The sequence below is a fragment of the Callithrix jacchus genome, chromosome 1, assembly GCF_049354715.1.
Source record: "Callithrix jacchus isolate 240 chromosome 1, calJac240_pri, whole genome shotgun sequence".
Classification (NCBI taxonomy): domain Eukaryota; kingdom Metazoa; phylum Chordata; class Mammalia; order Primates; family Cebidae; genus Callithrix; species Callithrix jacchus.
The window spans coordinates 155825083-155842555 of record NC_133502.1 but is presented as its reverse complement, the minus strand read 5'-3'; the positions used below and the strand labels follow the sequence as shown (position 1 = coordinate 155842555).

Genomic DNA, 17473 nt, shown 5'->3' with positions numbered 1-17473 from the left:
GAGGCAGAGGTTGCAGTGAGCCGAGATCTTGTCACTGCACTCCAGCCTGGGCGACAGGAAACTCTGTCTTTAAAAAAACAAAAAAAAAAAAATAAAGAAAAGTGCTTCGATATGCCTGGTTGAAAGATGCCTACGCGCCTCACAGTCCCTCTTTTCTTTCTCACTCCCCTGAATACATCTTAAACCCTTTCACTCCCTTTCTCGCTTTTTTAACTACCGAAACCACAACTCAGTTCCCCCACTCCTGCCTCTTTCCGCCTGTTCCCGGTGGAACACTCCTCTGGCCTTCTCCTGAGGTTCCCAGTTCCCGCCGCACAGTGCTGGGCACTGCCTCCTCTACACACCCCCAGGGCCTCCCCTCGGCAGAGGGGCCCGCGAGGAATCGTGCGAGGTCAGGCCGAGCTCCGGCACCGACACCGGCGCTGCGGGGCGACAGCGGACTCCTGTGAGCGCAGGGAGGGAGGGTTAGACGGAGGGCTAGATGAGTCACGCGGATAATCGTGCTCTTTTCCAGCACGCAGACGGCGCGGAGAGCGCGAGTGCGAGCAGGGGTGGGACGCCAGACCGTCCCGCCCGCTGACCCCACCAGTCTTCTCAAGCTTCGAACACAGGGAGCCGACAATGGCGGGGCGGACGGCCTTGGTCGCACGGCGACCGAACCTGTGCCGGGTTCCTCGAGTCCCGCGCTGGGGCGGACGCCTCCGCCGCTGCTGCCGCCGCCACTGCCGCCGGCGTCAGCTCGGCTCCAGCCAGCCAGCTGCCTGGCTGGCGTCACTGCCCGGCCCGGCCCCGTCCGCGCCCCTCCTTCCCCCAGGCCCCCACGTGCGCGGAGTTTGTATATTAGCTACCATAGCAACGATTGGGGGGAGCTTCGGGGGGGCGGAGAGAAGAAAGGGGGGCGGGGCCTGGAGGACGGGGCGGGGCCTGGCGTGCCGCCGGAAAAAGGCGGGGGGGAAAAGGCTGTAGCCAAGAAGTTATAAGTAAGGAGCGCGCGCCGGCGGCCGGCAGTTCCCTACCAGAGAGGAGAACCAGCGGGCGTGCGGGGAGCAGAGGCGGTGGCGGGCAGCGGCGGCACTGAGAGCCGCTGATTGACCCCCCCGCCCCTTCGGACCCCCACCCACCTACCCGCCCGTGGCCCGCGCCCATGGCCGCGCGCGCCCGGCACAGCTCCCCGGACTCCGCGCCTCGCGTCGCCGACCAGTTCGCAGCTCCGCGCCACCGCGGCCAGTCTCACCTGGCGGCACCGCCCGCCCACCGCCCCGGCCACAGCCCCTGTGCCCACGGCAGCACCCGAGGCGACTGCGACAGCGGTGGAGGACGTTGCTGAGTGGAAGAGAGCACAGCTCGGCCACCGGACCTACTTACTCGCCTTGCTGATTGTCTACTTTTATGAGTTTACAACTTTTCTAAGAACTTTCGTATACAAAGGAGCTTTTGAAAAAGGACGCCTCCAAATTTATATTTAAACCAAAGAAGAAGGATCTCGGGCAATTTGGGGTTTTGGGTTTTGGCTTCGTTTCTAAGTCTTCTCTTCGTTGATTTTGGGGCTCGGGTGCCCCAGCTGCTTCGGGCTCCCGAAGACCTTCTGGGCCCCCACATTAATGAGGTAGGTGAGGCGTGCGGCGCTGGGAGCAGGGAGGGGTGAGGACCGGTGGGACCTGCCGGAGCGACGGCTGAAAGTCGCCCCTGACTTCTGTCTCTGCGCCCTGCCCGGCTCTCAGGCAGCCACCTGGCGAGTCTGACATGGCTGTCAGCGACGCGCTGCTCCCATCTTTCTCCACGTTCGCGTCTGGCCCCGCAGGAAGGGAGAAGACACTGCGTCAAGCAGGTGCTCCAAATAACGTGAGTATCGCCCTGGGCCGCCGGGAACGCCTGGTGGGCTTCCGTGGGTGTGGTGGGGGCGGGCGGAGCCCTTGGGGTCACCAACAGCCACTGAGCGAGGGTTAGGAGGGCCACTGCAGGCTTTCTGGGATAGCTTCCGTGCCCTTGGCTCAGCTATATATGCCCATGGTGCGGGCACGCGGAGCTGCCTGGGGCACAAGCCGGGTCTCCTCGGGTCCCCGGGCGCGCTGTCGGTAGGGCCGGCGCTCTCAGGCCATCGGGCAGGAGGTGGCCCCGTCCCCAGACACTGGCTGGGCCAAAGTGAGCTTAGCGCGTAGGCGGCCCCGTGGCGCGAGCGCACCAAGAGAGCCTCGGTGTGCCAATTCCGAGGACGTCCATGGGACCTGGCGGGGGAGGGACCAGCCTTGGCGCTCGCTTACACGCAATTGGCAGACCGGACATAACACCCGCGATATAGACGCATCACCTCTTCTCTGACCCGGCTGTGGGCCGAGATTGCAGCGCTGGCTCCCTGGGTTCCCGGGTGCTTCCTTCCTGACCAGTCCCTATGTCTGGGCGGTGCAGGCGCGCGTGGCCCGCCACGACGTCAGTACATCAGGTGGCAACAGGGGACCAGCACTGACGGGTCTCTCTCCCGCCCTGTCCCCGCAGCGCTGGCGGGAGGAGCTCTCCCACATGAAGCGACTTCCCCAGGTGCTTCCTGGCCGCCCCTACGACCTGGCGGCGGCTACCGTGGCCACAGACCTGGAGAGCGGCGGAGCCGGTGCAGCTTGCGGTGGTAGCAACCTGGCGCCCCTACCCCGGAGAGAGACGGAGGAGTTCAACGATCTCCTGGACTTGGACTTTATCCTCTCCAATTCGCTGTCCCATCCAGAGTCGGTGGCCGCCACCGTGTCCTCGTCAGCATCAGCGTCTTCCTCGTCGTCCCCGACGAGCAGCGGCCCTGCCAGCGCGCCCTCCACCTGCAGCTTCAGCTACCCGATCCGGGCCGGGAGCGACCCAGGCGTGGCGCCGGGCAGCACGGGTGGAGGCCTCCTCTATGGCAGGGAGTCCGCTCCCCCTCCGACAGCTCCCTTCAACCTGGCTGACATCAACGACGTGAGCCCCTCGGGCGGCTTCGTGGCCGAGCTCCTGCGGCCGGAGTTGGACCCGGTGTACATTCCCCCGCAGCAGCCGCAGCCGCCAGGTGGCGGGCTGATGGGCAAGTTCGTGCTGAAGGCGTCTCTGCCCCCTGGCAGCGAGTACGGCAGCCCGTCGGTCATCAGCGTCAGCAAAGGCAGCCCTGACGGCAGCCACCCGGTGGTGGTGGCGCCCTACAACGGCGGGCCGCCGCGCATGTGCCCCAAGATCAAGCAGGAGGCGGTCTCCTCGTGCACCCACTTGGGAGCTGGACCCCCTCTCAGCAATGGCCACCGGCCGGCTGCACACGACTTCCCCCTGGGGCGGCAGCTCCCCAGCAGGACTACCCCGACCCTGGGTCCTGAGGAACTGCTGAGCAGCAGGGACTGTCACCCTGCCCTGCCACTTGCCCCCGGCTTCCATCCCCACCCGGGGCCCAATTACCCATCCTTCCTGCCTGACCAGATGCAACCGCAAGTCCCGCCGCTCCATTACCAAGGTCAGTTCCGGGGATTTGTAGCTCGGGCTGGGGAGCCCTGCGTGTGTTGGCCCCTTGGGGCACTCGGGATGATGCTCACCCACATTCTTCACCCCTAGAGCTCATGCCACCCGGTTCCTGCATGCCGGAGGAGCCTAAGCCAAAGAGGGGAAGACGATCTTGGCCCCGGAAGAGGACCGCCACCCACACTTGTGATTATGCGGGCTGCGGCAAAACCTACACAAAGAGTTCCCATCTCAAGGCACACCTGCGAACCCACACAGGTAGGGGGACAAACGGCAGAAGGAAGGGGTTAGCTTCCAGCCCCATGGGCTACCAGTGGACACTCTGGAGTGCCTCCTTGGCTTCCCAGGGCAGTCTATCGCCTTCATCTCCCGGATTATAGGAGAGGGGAGGACAGCAAAGCGGCGCCTACTTTTCTGCCCAGGAGCCTTTTGCTTGATGGATGGTATCTGTGCTTGAAGGTACAATTTTGTTAGGCCTTTAAAAGGTAGGAGATTCCCGGCGGTTTTTGGGCCTCTCCTAGCTTGGGCATTGTAATCAAGAAATTATATTTTACTGTGCAAAAGCATGATGGTTTTTTAAAAAAATCGGTTTCTAGTGTTCCCTTCCCAGGTTCACCCTCCCTTTCTATTTTGAATTATGGTGTTAACAATTTGGTCTTACCTTTTTTGGTTCGTTTTGATTTATATATATTTTCCGCAAGCAGAAGGTTTTATTTTAATAACTACCTGTGGCTTTTTATCCCCAATTATAGTAGGAATAAGATGGCCTGGTTTGGGCACACTACCAATCAAAATTTCCAAATTCATTTCCACCACTGAGATGTCTTGACTCAAATGTATAGGTTTAGGTGGTGTTTGTGTGTATTTGGTGAAACATTAGTATAGGTTTAGCTGGTTTTTGTGTTTTTGGTGAAACATTAGTATAGTTTAGGTGGTGTTGGCGTGCTTAACTGATCCCCTAAAAACAAGAGCAGATACTTAAGAAATGTATTCCTGTTTATGATGCAGAATTCAATGTAGCCCTTCAGTGGTTTAAAGACATTCCTGGATTCTTTTAGGATAGGGACAGAGTTGAATATCTGGCCTCCAGTTTTTAAAAAGGCCAATTATTTGCTATAGCAATGGTGTCAATTTTTTTTTTTCTTTTTCTTTACAGGTGAGAAACCTTACCACTGTGACTGGGACGGCTGTGGATGGAAATTCGCCCGCTCAGATGAACTGACCAGGCACTACCGTAAACACACTGGGCACCGCCCATTCCAGTGCCAGAAATGCGACCGAGCATTTTCCAGGTCGGACCACCTCGCCTTACACATGAAGAGGCATTTTTAAATCCCAGACAGTGGATATGACCCACACTGCCAGAGGAGAATTCAGTATTTTTTACCTTTCACACTGTCTTCCCAAGGAGGGGAGGAGCCCAGCCGGAAAGCACTACAATCATGGTCAAGTTCCCAGCTGAGTCAACTTGTGAGTGGATAATCAGGAAAAATGACGAATCTAAAAGACAGAAATCAAAAAACCGATGGGGTCTGTGACTGGATTTTCTATCATTCCAATTCTAAATCCGACTTGAATATTCCTGGACTTACAAAATGCCAAGGGGGTGACTGGAAGTTGTGGATATCAGGGTATAAATCATATCCGTGAGTTGGGGGAGGGAAGACCGGAATTCCCTTGAATTGTGTATTGATGCAATATAAGCATAAAAGATCGCCTTGTATTCTCTTTACCTTCTAAAAGCCATTATTATGATGTTAGAAGAAGAGGAAGAAATTCAGGTACAGAAAACGTTTAAATAGCCTAAATGATGGTGCTTGGTGAGTCTTGGTTCTAAAGGTACCAAACGAGGAAGCCAAAGTTTTCAAACTGCTGCATACTTTGACAAGGAAAATCTATATTTGTCTTCCGATCTACATTTATGACCTAAGTCAGGTAATACACCTGGTTTACTTCTTTAGCATTTTTATGCAGACAGTCTGTTATGCACTGTGGTTTCAGATGTGCAATAATTTGTACAATGGTTTTATTCCCAAGTATGCCTTAAGCAGAACAAATGTTTTTCTATAGTTCCTTGCCTTAATAAATATGTAATATAAATTTAAGCAAACGTCTATTTTGTATATTTGTAAACTACAAAGTCAAATGAACATTTTGTGGAGTTTGTATTTTGCATACTCGAGGTGAGAATTAAGTTTTAAATAAACTATAATATTTTATCTGAATAATGATTTTGTTGCTTTGTTTTTCTCCTGGAAGAATATGAACAGTATTTGGTTTAAACACACTGGGGTAATAGGGCATTCAAGAAGCACACACAAAAAAGCCCACTTTATGTCAACAAATTAAGACCTTTTTTAAAAAAACAACGATATTTAGCTTTACAATAAATACTACCAATATAGGGCTGAGAGCGGTTGAATATTGTAAGTATAAATATTATAAAATTAAAGGTGCTGTTAGGTTTGTTCAAAATGTACATAATGCTACGTAAAATCAATTTCTTTATCTGACTATGATTTTCCCAGTAGAAACAACTTGATCATTCTTTGATTTACGCCGTTTAGTATGAAAATATTCATAAATACATACATTTCAGTTTTATATTTGAAAAAAATCTTGATGGTTTGTCTTTCTAAAGCATAAAAGTTTTCTCCGTGGAGGCCTGTCCCAGCGCTCCTCACATTTGAGTAACAAAAGAACCTTCCCACAGCAGACAGCCCTAAGAAGTAGTTCCACAGTGCCCTCCTGAGGATTAAAGGATTCATTTATGCTTGGTGTGTGTTACAGATAGATACATTACTTCTACTAGTTACAATCCTAAAGAGGTTAGAACCAAAGTTTCTGGCAGATTGTTTTAAACCGAGATCAGTTCCCCTAATTGAAGGTGGACAAACAGACTGAAATAAAATAATTTTTAAATTATTCAAATTTACAAAACTAAATATAAAGTAAAAATGGTGTTTTTGTAAGTTTGTAGCATTTATATTCGAAGTTTTAGTATTAAAGCTCAAAACTGCCCTGTTAGAATCTCAAGTTCTTGAGGGAGGTGCTGGAGAGACAGAAATGCATTTGGGGCTGTCACAAAATGGAAAAAACATTTGTGACACTTGTTGACATTTTATATGCTTGTGATGTAGGTGACTAATATTTAACATCATCAAAGGGACAGAGCTCACTGCTCACCGGCATTTTCTTTAGAGTGCTTATTAACTATTGATTATATCTAGTGTCCAGAGGTGTGTTTGCACCATGGGTGCATTTAATAAATGAAGTAAAAAATGGACGTTTATAAGAGGCTTATGGCAGATCAACACAAGGTATTTTCTTTGGCTTTTGAGAGTCCAGCATGACTGGAAAGCATGGCATGTGTCTCTGCTTAAAAGAAAACAGGTGCATCAGTAGGATGGAATTTTATGTAGCCAAGAACATATTCAAAGCATATTTAATGACATGGAAAGATGCTCATGGTACGTTAAGTGGAAAAAGCAGGATATAAGACTATAAACAATATGAATTCAATTGTATACATTTAAATGTATGTATGCTTTAAAGGAGACAGTGAAACAAAAGGAAATTAAGACAAAACCCTAGAAGAAACTGCCAAAATATTCATACTGGTTTTCTCAGTTTAAATTTTCTTTTTTTTGAGATGGAGTCTCATTCTGTCACCCAGGCTGGAGTGCAGTGGTATAATCTCGGCTCACTGCAATTTCCACCTCCTGGATTCAAGGGATTCTCCTGCCTCAGCCTCCCAAGTCGTTGGGATTACAGGCACCCATCACCACATCCAACTAATTTTTGTACATTTAGTAGAGACAGTGTCTCACCATGTTGGCCAGCCTGGTTTTGAATTCCTGTCCTCAAGTGATCCATTCACCTTGGCCTCGGCCTCCCAAAGTGCTGGGATTACAGGCGTAAGCGTGCCAGGCCTAAATTTTCTTTTTTGCAGTTTTTAAATATTCTAAAACATCTATAGTAAGTTTGAAAAACTTTTTAAGAATAAAGATATATATAAAGAGCATTTAAATTATTTAAATAAAAAGCCTTTATTAAAACACATTATTCTGTAAATTAGATTCCTTTAAGTTTAAATTTATTAAATTTCTGCTAAATTGTGGTTGGTTGTTTTGTAATCCACCTCTCTTATACAGAATCTTTTGGCACATGGTTGGTGTATGGAAATGACTATAAAATGCCATCTTCATATTTGCTATATGCATATTATCTCAAATAGAAATAGGCATACACTATCAAGAATTTTAAATTTATTCAAAATTTTCTGATGTCATAGATTAACATTCCTCTATGTTAACGTTTTCTTTATTTTAAAATTTTTATTTATTTTAATTTTTTTGTTCCACTTTAAAAAAAAAAAAGAAAGATGGGGTTTCACCATGATGGCCATGGTCTCGAACTCCTGACCTCAGGTGATCCACCCACCTCAGCATCCCAAAGTGCTAGGAGTACAGGCGTGAGACACCACACCCAGCCTTTCTTCCGCTTTTAACTTCAGGGGTACATGTGCAGGATGTGCAGGTTTGTTACATAGGTAAACGTGTGCCGTGGTGGTTTGCTACACAGATCACCCCATCACCTAGATATTTAAGCCCAGCATCCATTAGCTATTCTTCCTGATGTTCTCTCTCCCCCATCCCTATTTTTAATTTGTAATTTTAAAAAAAAATTTTAAATAGATTTTTAAACCGTATGTGTGTTGTCAGGCCTGAGGGCCTCTTCCATCTTTGTCAAGGAAAGTGATAACTTTCTCTCCTTTCATACAACACTTATTTTTAATTTTATTTTAAATTTTTTATAGAGACAGGGTCTGACGGTGTTGCCCAGACTGGTCTCAAACTCCTGGGCTCAAGCAATCCTCCTGCTTTCGGTCTCCCAAAGTGCTGGGATTACAGGCATGAGCCACAGCACCCAGTCTACATTAACTTTTGCTAGCCTGAAAAATAAAGCTTCAATATCCTAAATGAATGAGGAAGATTTCCAAAAACTGTGACCAAACAAAATACTATTCAACATACACCAGTAACTAAATTATTTACTCTGGAACCTATCCGCTGTGGGCCCCTAGGTGTACTGTTATTATAGTGTTACAGAGCCATTTGTGTGCTATACAATAAAGAGTACCTAATAATCGTGATGCCTGCTTGTTATATTTTCCTTATGACACTTAATTTTATTGTTTTTTATTTTAAATTGTGTGCCGACACACACAAAGGATTAACAATGTTCTACACACATCAACAGACTTTTACCTATTTTCCAGCAAAATGTCTCTAATGATAAAATTCTTTCTGCCTGAAAACGTGTTTGACTCTTGCTATCCTGTTTCAGTTTGTAAAACAAAACAGATGCCTTCACTATCTCAAGTAGGATGGTCATGGGGAATATTTCTTTTCCTTCCAAAAGTTGTTCCAGGCTGGGTGTGCTGGCTCATGCCTGTAATCTCAACATTTTAGGAGGCTGAGGTGGGAGGATTGCTTGAGGTCAAGAGCTTGAGAGCAGCCTAGGAAATAGCAAAACCCCATCTCTACCAAGAAAAAAAAAAAATCACTGAAAAAATGTTACAATTTTTAGAAACATGAAATGCTCTTCATAGCTGGAGATTAATAATTTTTACATGTAATTTATTTCCATGTAAGGAAGCCCAGGTGAGGCAGTCTTTATGCTGTAGAAGCAAGTCCACAGAGAAAATATTAAAACAAGCAGCGGCGGGACCTGTTGTACTTCGATAAAAGGGAGTATCTAAATTTAGCAGCCTGTATCAGCCACCTGTCCTATTAAATGTTCTGGCTTCTGAAGCTCCATTCAACACCACATACATACATAAATGGATTTGTAGTCTAGGTAGGTACTCCCTCACCCACCCTCGTCCATTTCCCTGTGTCTCATACAGACATGAATGCCACCCAGTCTTACATAAACCCTTTTACTTCATGCATCATTATTATCATTTTATTCAGGATTTTATTATGTATTGCATTTTATCTATTTGTTTTACTTCTTTGTATTTTCTTAGCACCTTCTACAAGCTATTGTATGTCGACATGTTTTTATAGTGCTAAACTGAAGCTATGTCTGCCTCCTAAAGGTTGTTTATGAAACTATCATTCATTGTTCACATGCAGAGTCATTCAATAATATTTCATATAAAACCGACAAGACCAGTCTACATAATGAATGCTGTAAAAAAAAAAATCACAGAATGTTCTGCTTGTGGAAAAAAAGAAAAAACAAACTGCTGTTAAAGTTAGAATACTGAATGTAAATAAAAACTTTTTTTCTACATTAAATGAAACTAAAATGAAAGTTGGAAATGAACACCCTTCGGAAACCTTCACCTTAAGCAAAAAGGTAAATCGTGAGTAGATTTCTCACCATCTCCTGAAAAAAATAACAAATTCTTAAATCTGTTTCAAGTATCTGGTGCTTTAATGCCCTGATCAACATCAAAACAGAGGGAAAGCAACTGCTAAAATGCTAGCACACATAGAAAAATCTTTCAGGCTGAAATCGAGGCTACCACAGCCAGTTAACTTAGCTGGGGCGGGAGGGGTACATGGGGTAGGAATATCAGTCAAATTGCTTCTCTGGAGTCAGGTGCATCTGGAGCTCATCGTTTTAATTGTTTTCCACAGTGCCCTTGATATAATATCACTTTTCTGAACTGCTTTGGTTTTCTCGACACCCTAGATGAGTCAGCATGTTGCAATTGCTCGCCCAAATGTCTTTCTCCACTTGTTCTTTTTTTTTTCTTTTTGAGATGTTGTCTTGTTCTGTTGCCCAGGCTGCAGTGCAGTGGTGCAATCTTGGCTCACTGCAACCTCTGCCACCAGGTTCAAGCCATTCTCCTGCCTCAGCCTCCGGAGTATATGGAACTATAGGCAAGCACCACCACACCCGGTTAATTTTTGCATTTTGAGTAGAAACGGAGTTTCCCCATGTTGGCCAAGTCCAGAACTCCTGACCTCAAGTGATCTGCTCGCCTCGGTCCCCCAAAGTGCTGGGACTACAGGCGTGAGCCTCCACACGCGGCCTCTACTTGTTCTTAAAGGAAAAGGAGGAAATAAATTTGATTTAATAACAGCAAAAAGTAAATTCAGTTAGAAATCCCTTTGACATCTCATCTGAGGATACCTAACAGAACATGTTTAACTGATGCACCACAATAATTATGATGATAACCAAAAGTGTTACGACTATTTGCTCTGCTTTTTTTTTTTGAGATGGAGTTTCGCTCTTGTTACCCAGGCTGGAGTGCAATGGCGTGATCTCGGCTCACCGCAACCTCCGCCTCCTGGGTTCAGGCAATTCTCCTGCCTCAGCCTCCTGAGTAGCTGGGACTACAGGCACGCGCCACCGTGCCCAGCTAAATTTTTTTTGTATTTTTAGTAGGGATGGGGTTTCACCATGTTGACCAGGATGGTCTCGATCTCTTGACCTTGTGATCCACCTGCCTTGGCCTCCCAAAGTGCTGGGATTACAGGTGTGAGCCACTGTGTCCGGCTTGCTCTGCTTTTATGTCTTTCTTTCTTTTTTTAAAAAAAATTTTGAGACAGGGTCTCACTCCGTCACCCAGGCTGAAGCCCACATTTCCCTGCAACCTCAACATTCTGGACTCAAGCGATCTTCCCTCTCCAGCCTTGCAAGTAGCTGAGACTACAGGAGGCATGCACCACCATGTTGGGCTAATTTGCTTTTTTTGTTTTGTTTTGATACGGAGTCTCTCTCTGTCACCCAGGCTGGAGTGCAATGGCAAGATTTTGGCTCATTGCAACCTCTACCTCATGGGTTCAAGTGATTCTCCTGCCCCAGCCTCCCAAGTAGCTGGAATTACAGGAATGTACCACCACACCTGGCTAATTTTGTATTTTTAGTAGAGACGGGGTTTTGCCATGTTGGCCAGGCTGGTCTCGAAATCCTGACCTCAGGTGATCTACCCACCTTGGCCTCCCCAAGTTCTGTGATTACAGGCATGAGCCACCACACCCAGCTTGCTTTTATTTTTTGTAAATACAAGGTTTCCCTATGTTGCCCAGGCTGGTTATGTTTCTTTTTATGTCATGTTATAGGTTTTGATAATATAATCTTAGCAGAGCAAGAGACAAGAAAGTTAGCTTTTTAGAGCAAGAGAAAGAACCAGAAGGTCAAGTGTCAAGTGGGGCTATAATTCCTGCCTCACCTATAATATTTGAATCTGCAGTAACTGGCACTGGATCAATATGTTACTAAATAGTGGCCAAATCCCCACAGTACAGATACAGCACTCGGGTGGTATACCTATATACCCATTTAAAAGCTGAAACAAGGCAGGGCGCGGTGGCTTACTCCTGTAATCCCAGCACTTTGGAAGGCCAAGGCGGACAGAGCATGAGGCCAGGAGATCGAGACCATCCTGGCCAACATGGTGAAATCCCATCTCTACTAAAAATACAAAAATCAGCTGGTCATGGTGGCTCATGTCTGTAATCCCAGCTACTCGGGAGGCTGAGGCAAAAGAATGGCTTGAACCAGGGAGTCAGAGCTTGCAGTGAGCTGACGTCACGCCACTGTACTCCAGCCTGGCAACAGAGTGAGACTCTGTCTCTAAATAAATAAATAAATAGCTGAAATGAGTAAATAACTTTATGAAGAAATTGGAGGCCGGGCATGGTGGCTCATGCCTATAATCTCAGCACTTTGGGAGGCTGAGGTGGGTGGATCACGAGGTCAAGAGATTGAGACCATGCTGGTCAAAATGGTGAAACCCCGTCTCTACTAAAAATACAAACAAATTAGCTGGGCATGGTGGCGCGTGCCTGTAATCCCAGCTACTCAGGAGACTGAGGGAGAATTGCTTGAACCCAGGAGGCCGAGTTTGCGGTGAGCCTTTGCACTCCAGCCTGGGTAACGAGGTCCGTCTCAAAAAAAAGAAGAAAAGAAAAAAAAGAAATTGAAGAAACCCTGGATACACATGCTGAAAGACCAGGAGATAGTAACTGGTGCAAACTATGAAAGAAGAATCTCTTAGACATGACAAATGAAAAGAATTTCTCTGTAGGGATGTGCATGCTTCTTGCCTACTCCGGGTCACTTTTCATTAGAGTATAACAATCCCTTACTTCTTTTGCACAGCTCCATGAGGCTTACAAAGTACCTATACCCCACATTCCTTCAATCTTACAAAGTAGGGATGGGATTTTCCTCTCCCATCTCCAGTATGCGGATGAAGACACTGAGGTTCCCTCTAGAGGTTAGTGTTTTGCTGTCATTTTTCATTCTTGCGGACATACTCAAAGCACTTCTCTTCTAACACCTTTGTTCTAGTCTGCTGGACAGGTAAGGCTACAGGTATAAAGGATACACCCCAATTCAAAAGGATTTGCTAACGTCGTTAATTCCAGTAAACCTGTTTAAGAGTCAGAAGCCTCAGACTTTCTATCTCCCAAACAATGTGCTATTTCCTTTGTCAAAGTAGACAGATGGGGAAGGCAGAGTTTCCTGCAGATGTTTCTTCAGCTGGCCACTGTGCCATATACACGATCCATACTTTCTTTCTGAAGTTCTTGTTTCTGGCCTCACCTCTGCTCTAGCACACAGCTCTCCTGATCAAATAGATGGTCAAGCCCATCCCCTATTCTGTAACTTCCCATGGCCCTCGGTGCCTAATGGATATAAATTTCACATGGTCACTTCCTTCTTTTATTTTTTAAAGACGGGGTTTCACCATGTTGGTCAGGCTAGTGTTGAACTCCCGACCTCAGGTGATCCGCCCGCCTTGGCCTCCAAAGTGCTTGGATTACAGGCATGAGCCACCACGCCCATGGTCACTTCCTAATTGTGGCTTCCAGCTGCTTGTTCAAGGCCATATCTAGGGCCAGGCATGTTGACTCATGCTCTGTTGCCCAGGCTGAAGGGCAGTGGTGCAAACATGGCTCACTGCAACCTCAAATGCCTGAGCTCAAATGATCCTCCCATCTCAGCCTCCTGAGGAGCTGGGACCACAGGCATGTGCCACCACTCCTGGTTAATTTCATTATTATTTTTCTGTAGAGACGAGGTCTCGCTATATTGCTCAGGCTGGTCTCTAGCTGCTGGCCTCAAATGATCCTCCATCTTGGCCTCCCAAAGTACTGTGATTACAGGGATGAGCCATTGCATGCAGCCTATTTTAAGGTCTTATGTGTCTGACTTCCTCAAAAGACATGAGCTTCTGGAGGGCACTAGGAGTTTTCTTGATTTGTCCTTGAATACCCTCAGTTACTGAACTTAATTGAATAAAAGTAATCATTTACTGAATATTTAGCCAAAAACCTGGCATCTCTTTTTAGTGAACTCTTCCTTGCCAGGTGATTCTCTGCATTGACTCTGAAAAGACTTTTGTTCATTTGAGGGGTTTGTTGGGGTTGGATAAGGCAGATGGATATCAGGTGACCTACCAGGAAACAGTTAAGAGACTACTGAGCATGTCCTCCAGGATGCCACAATTGGGGAAAAGGAGATATTTTATCCTTTCTTTGGATGACCTATTGTGCCTCCTTTTTTTTTGAGACGGAGTTTCGCTCTTGTTACCCAGGCTGGAGTGCAATGGCGCGATCTCGGCTCACCGCAACCTCCGCCTCCTGTGTTCAGGCAATTCTCCTGCCTCAGCCTCCTGAGTAGCTGGGATTACAGGCACCTGCCACCATGCCCAGCTAATTTTTTGTATTTTTAGTAGAGACGGGGTTTCACCATGTTGACCAGGATGGTCTCAATCTCTTGACCTCGTGATCCACCCGCCTCGGCCTCCCAAAGTGCTGGGATTACAGGCTTGAGCCAATGTGCCCAGCTGTGCCTCCTTTTAAGAGAAAAGGCATAGCTGGGGGCAGTGGCTCACTCCTGTAATCCTAGCACTTTGGGAGGCCGAGGTGGGCAGATCATCTGAGGTCAGAGTTTGAGACCAGCCTGAACAACATGGAGCAAACCCATTTCAAAAAAAAAAAGAAAAAGTTTAAAAAGAAAGAAAGAAAGAAAGAAAGGTATGTATACTATGGACATATGACAAATAATGAATGCAAAAAAAAAAAAAAGAAAAAAATTGTACTTTAAAAGCTTAGGCCGGGCATGGGGGCTCACGTCTGTAATCCCAAAACTTTGGGAGGTTGAGGTAGGTGAATCACTTGAGGTCAGGTGTTTGAGACTAGGCTGACCAACATAGTGAAACTCCATCTCTACTAAAAATACAAAAATTAGCTGGGCATGGTGGTGGGCGCTTGTAATCCCAGCTACCTAGGAGACTGAGTCAGGAGAATTGCTTGAAACTGGGAGGCGGAGGTTGCAGTGAGCTGCGATTGTGCCACTGCACTCCAGCCTTGGTGACAGAGAGAGACTCCATCTCAAAAAATGATAATAATAAAATAAAATAAAAACTAAAAGAAGGCAATTTCTACTCTAGGATATTGAGTGAGCCAGTCTGTCCAAACAAGAAGGTTCAGCTTTGGGTGCTATGAAACCCACCCACCTGGTTTGCTCCACTTCAAGCTTGAGACCCTTCTTGGATGACAGTAGTTTTCTGACGTCTGAGTACATCTAAACAAACTGACTCTGACAGTGCATGGAACTGACCATCACCCTGCCTTTGAGGCACTGTTACCACTTCACCTAGGAATGGGTAACATTGCAAGGACTGAAGCTATAAAATTATGTAGGTGGCTCACACCTATAATCACAACACATTGGGAGGCTGAGGTGGGAGGATCACTTGAAGCCAGGAGTTTGAAACCAGTCTGGTCAACATAGGGAGACTCTGTCTCTACAAAGAAATATGATAAAAATTAGCCAGAAGTGGTGGCATGTGCCTGTGGTCCCAGCTTCTCAAGAGGCTGAGGTGGGAGGATCCCTTGAGCCCAGGAGGCTGAGGCTGCAGTAAGCTATGATAGTTCTACTGCACTCCAGCCTGGGTGACAGAGCAAGACCCTGTCTCAAAAATAAAACAAAATTACGTAACACGTTTCAAAAGGAAAGCATCTTCAAGACCATTTAACTCAAGGAAAAGACCCAGATAAAGGACTTATGACCTTGCCCAGGTCACATTGAGTTGGCATCTGAGCAACCAGCACCTAGATCTGATTTACTTAACAGGTCAACCACCAAAGGTTTTATCCTAACAGCCCAAGGGAAGCTTAGAGGAATCAAGATGATCAAAAACACCTCGCTGGCTGGGCGTGGCGGCTCAATCAGATAATCCCAATACTTTGATAGGCCAAGGTGGGCAGATCACTTAAGGTCAGAATTTCTAGACCAGTGTGGCCAACATGGCGAAACCCCATCTCTATAAAATACAAAAGCCGGGCGTGGTGGCATGCACCTTAATCCCAGCTACTTAGGAGGCTGAGGCAAGAGAATCGCTTGAAACTGGGAGGAGGTTGCAGTGAGCTGAGATCATGCTACTGCACTCCAGCCTGGGCGACAGAGTAGGACTCTGTCAAAAAAAAAAAGCAAACAAACAAACACCATGCAGAAGAGATGACTTTCAGAGGAAAGTTCTGTTTTTGTTTTTCCTTTTTTTGAGATGGTGTATGAGGTCTCACTCTGTCACCCAGATTGAGTGGTGCAATCACAGCTCACTGCAGCCTCGACCTCCTGGGCTCAAGAGTCTCCCTCTCAGCCCCTCAAGTAGCTGAGACCACAGACATGCACCACCATGCTTGGCTAATTAAAAAAAAAATTATTTTGTAGAGACAAGGGTATCCCTATGTTGCCCAGGCTGGTCTCAAACTCAGGGGCTCAAGGACCTCATCCTCCCCAAGTGCTGGGATTACAGGGATGAGCCACAGCGCCTGGTCTTGGAAAGTTCTAAATTCAATGTAATCCAAAAAAGTATTTTACTGTGCTTTGTCATTCTTCTGTATAGTGCTCTGTTACAAGCCAACTAAGATAGAACTATTCAGTGGTCACTGTGTTTCCTCTAGAGAGAACATAGGAACCATTCCTGCAAAATGTTATAGTATCATTCTGGTTTTGTTCTACTTTCTCTTTCCATGCAATTGATTCAAACATATGTAATCAATTCAAGGATCTACTTTACCAGCCACTGTGCAAAGGGCAGAAGAAGCAAAGACAAGAAAGAATGTGTAAATATGGCCACATGCAGTGGCTCACACCTGTAATCCCAGCACTTTGGGAGGCCGAGGCCAGTGGATGACATGAGGTCAGGGGTTCGAGACCAGCGTGGCCAACATGGTAAAACCTCATCTTTACTTAAAATACAAAAATTAGGCCGGGCGCAGTGGCTCAAGCCTGTAATTCTAGCACTTTGGGAGGCCGAGGCGGGTGGATCACAAGGTCAGGAGATCGAGACCATCCTGGTCAACATGGTGAAACCCCATCTCTACTAAAAATACAAAAAATTAGCTGGGCACAGTGGCACGTGCTTGTAATCCCAGCTACTCAGGAGGCTGAGGCAGGAGAATTGCCTGAATCCAGCAGGCGAAGGTTGCGGTGAGCTGAGATTGCGCCATTGCACTCCAGCCTGGATAACAAGAGTGAAACTCCATCTCAAAAAAAAAAAACAGAAAACAAAAAACAAAAATTAGCTGGGTGTGGTGGCAGGCGCCTGTAATCCCAGCTACCTGGGAAACTGAGGCAGGAGAATCACTTGAACTCAGAAAGCAGAGGTTGTAATGAGGTGAAATCCTGCCCACTGCACTCCAGCCTGGGTGACAGAGTGAGACCCAATCTCAAAAAAATAATATGTAAATATGCAGGTTTACAGATATTGTTTCCTCCTGCAACTGCTCCACAAAGTGTACAAAGTGTAAGTTAAATGAAAATCAGCATTCTAGTCCCAGTAAAAAATTGTTACCTTTCTTGAAAAAGCAACACATGATTCTTTGCAAGACTCATCGTGTTAACTACAAACACATATACCATTCTGTCCCCTACCCCTACAATTTTCTCAATTGCTTATTTCTTTTTAGATACATCTAACTTGTTTATCAGGTGCATGTTAAGGCATATTAAGATGTGTTTTTCA

At 46.7% G+C, this 17473-nt stretch overlaps 1 protein-coding gene and 1 pseudogene across 1 annotated transcript; one reads left to right on the top strand and one right to left on the bottom strand.

Moving 5' to 3' along the window:
• The first annotated feature begins 1003 nt into the window (after window positions 1-1003).
• Window positions 1004-5690, top strand: KLF4 (KLF transcription factor 4). Its single transcript, XM_002806507.5, has 5 exons — window positions 1004-1606; window positions 1722-1842; window positions 2494-3460; window positions 3559-3723; window positions 4622-5690. The coding sequence occupies exons 1-5, from the start codon at window positions 1602-1604 to the stop codon at window positions 4795-4797; spliced, it is 1434 nt and encodes a 477-aa protein (XP_002806553.3). The 5' UTR covers window positions 1004-1601; the 3' UTR covers window positions 4798-5690.
• A 2453-nt stretch (window positions 5691-8143) lies between these two features.
• Window positions 8144-8252, bottom strand: LOC118148461 (U6atac minor spliceosomal RNA; annotated as a pseudogene).
• Window positions 8253-17473: the final 9221 nt, after the last annotated feature.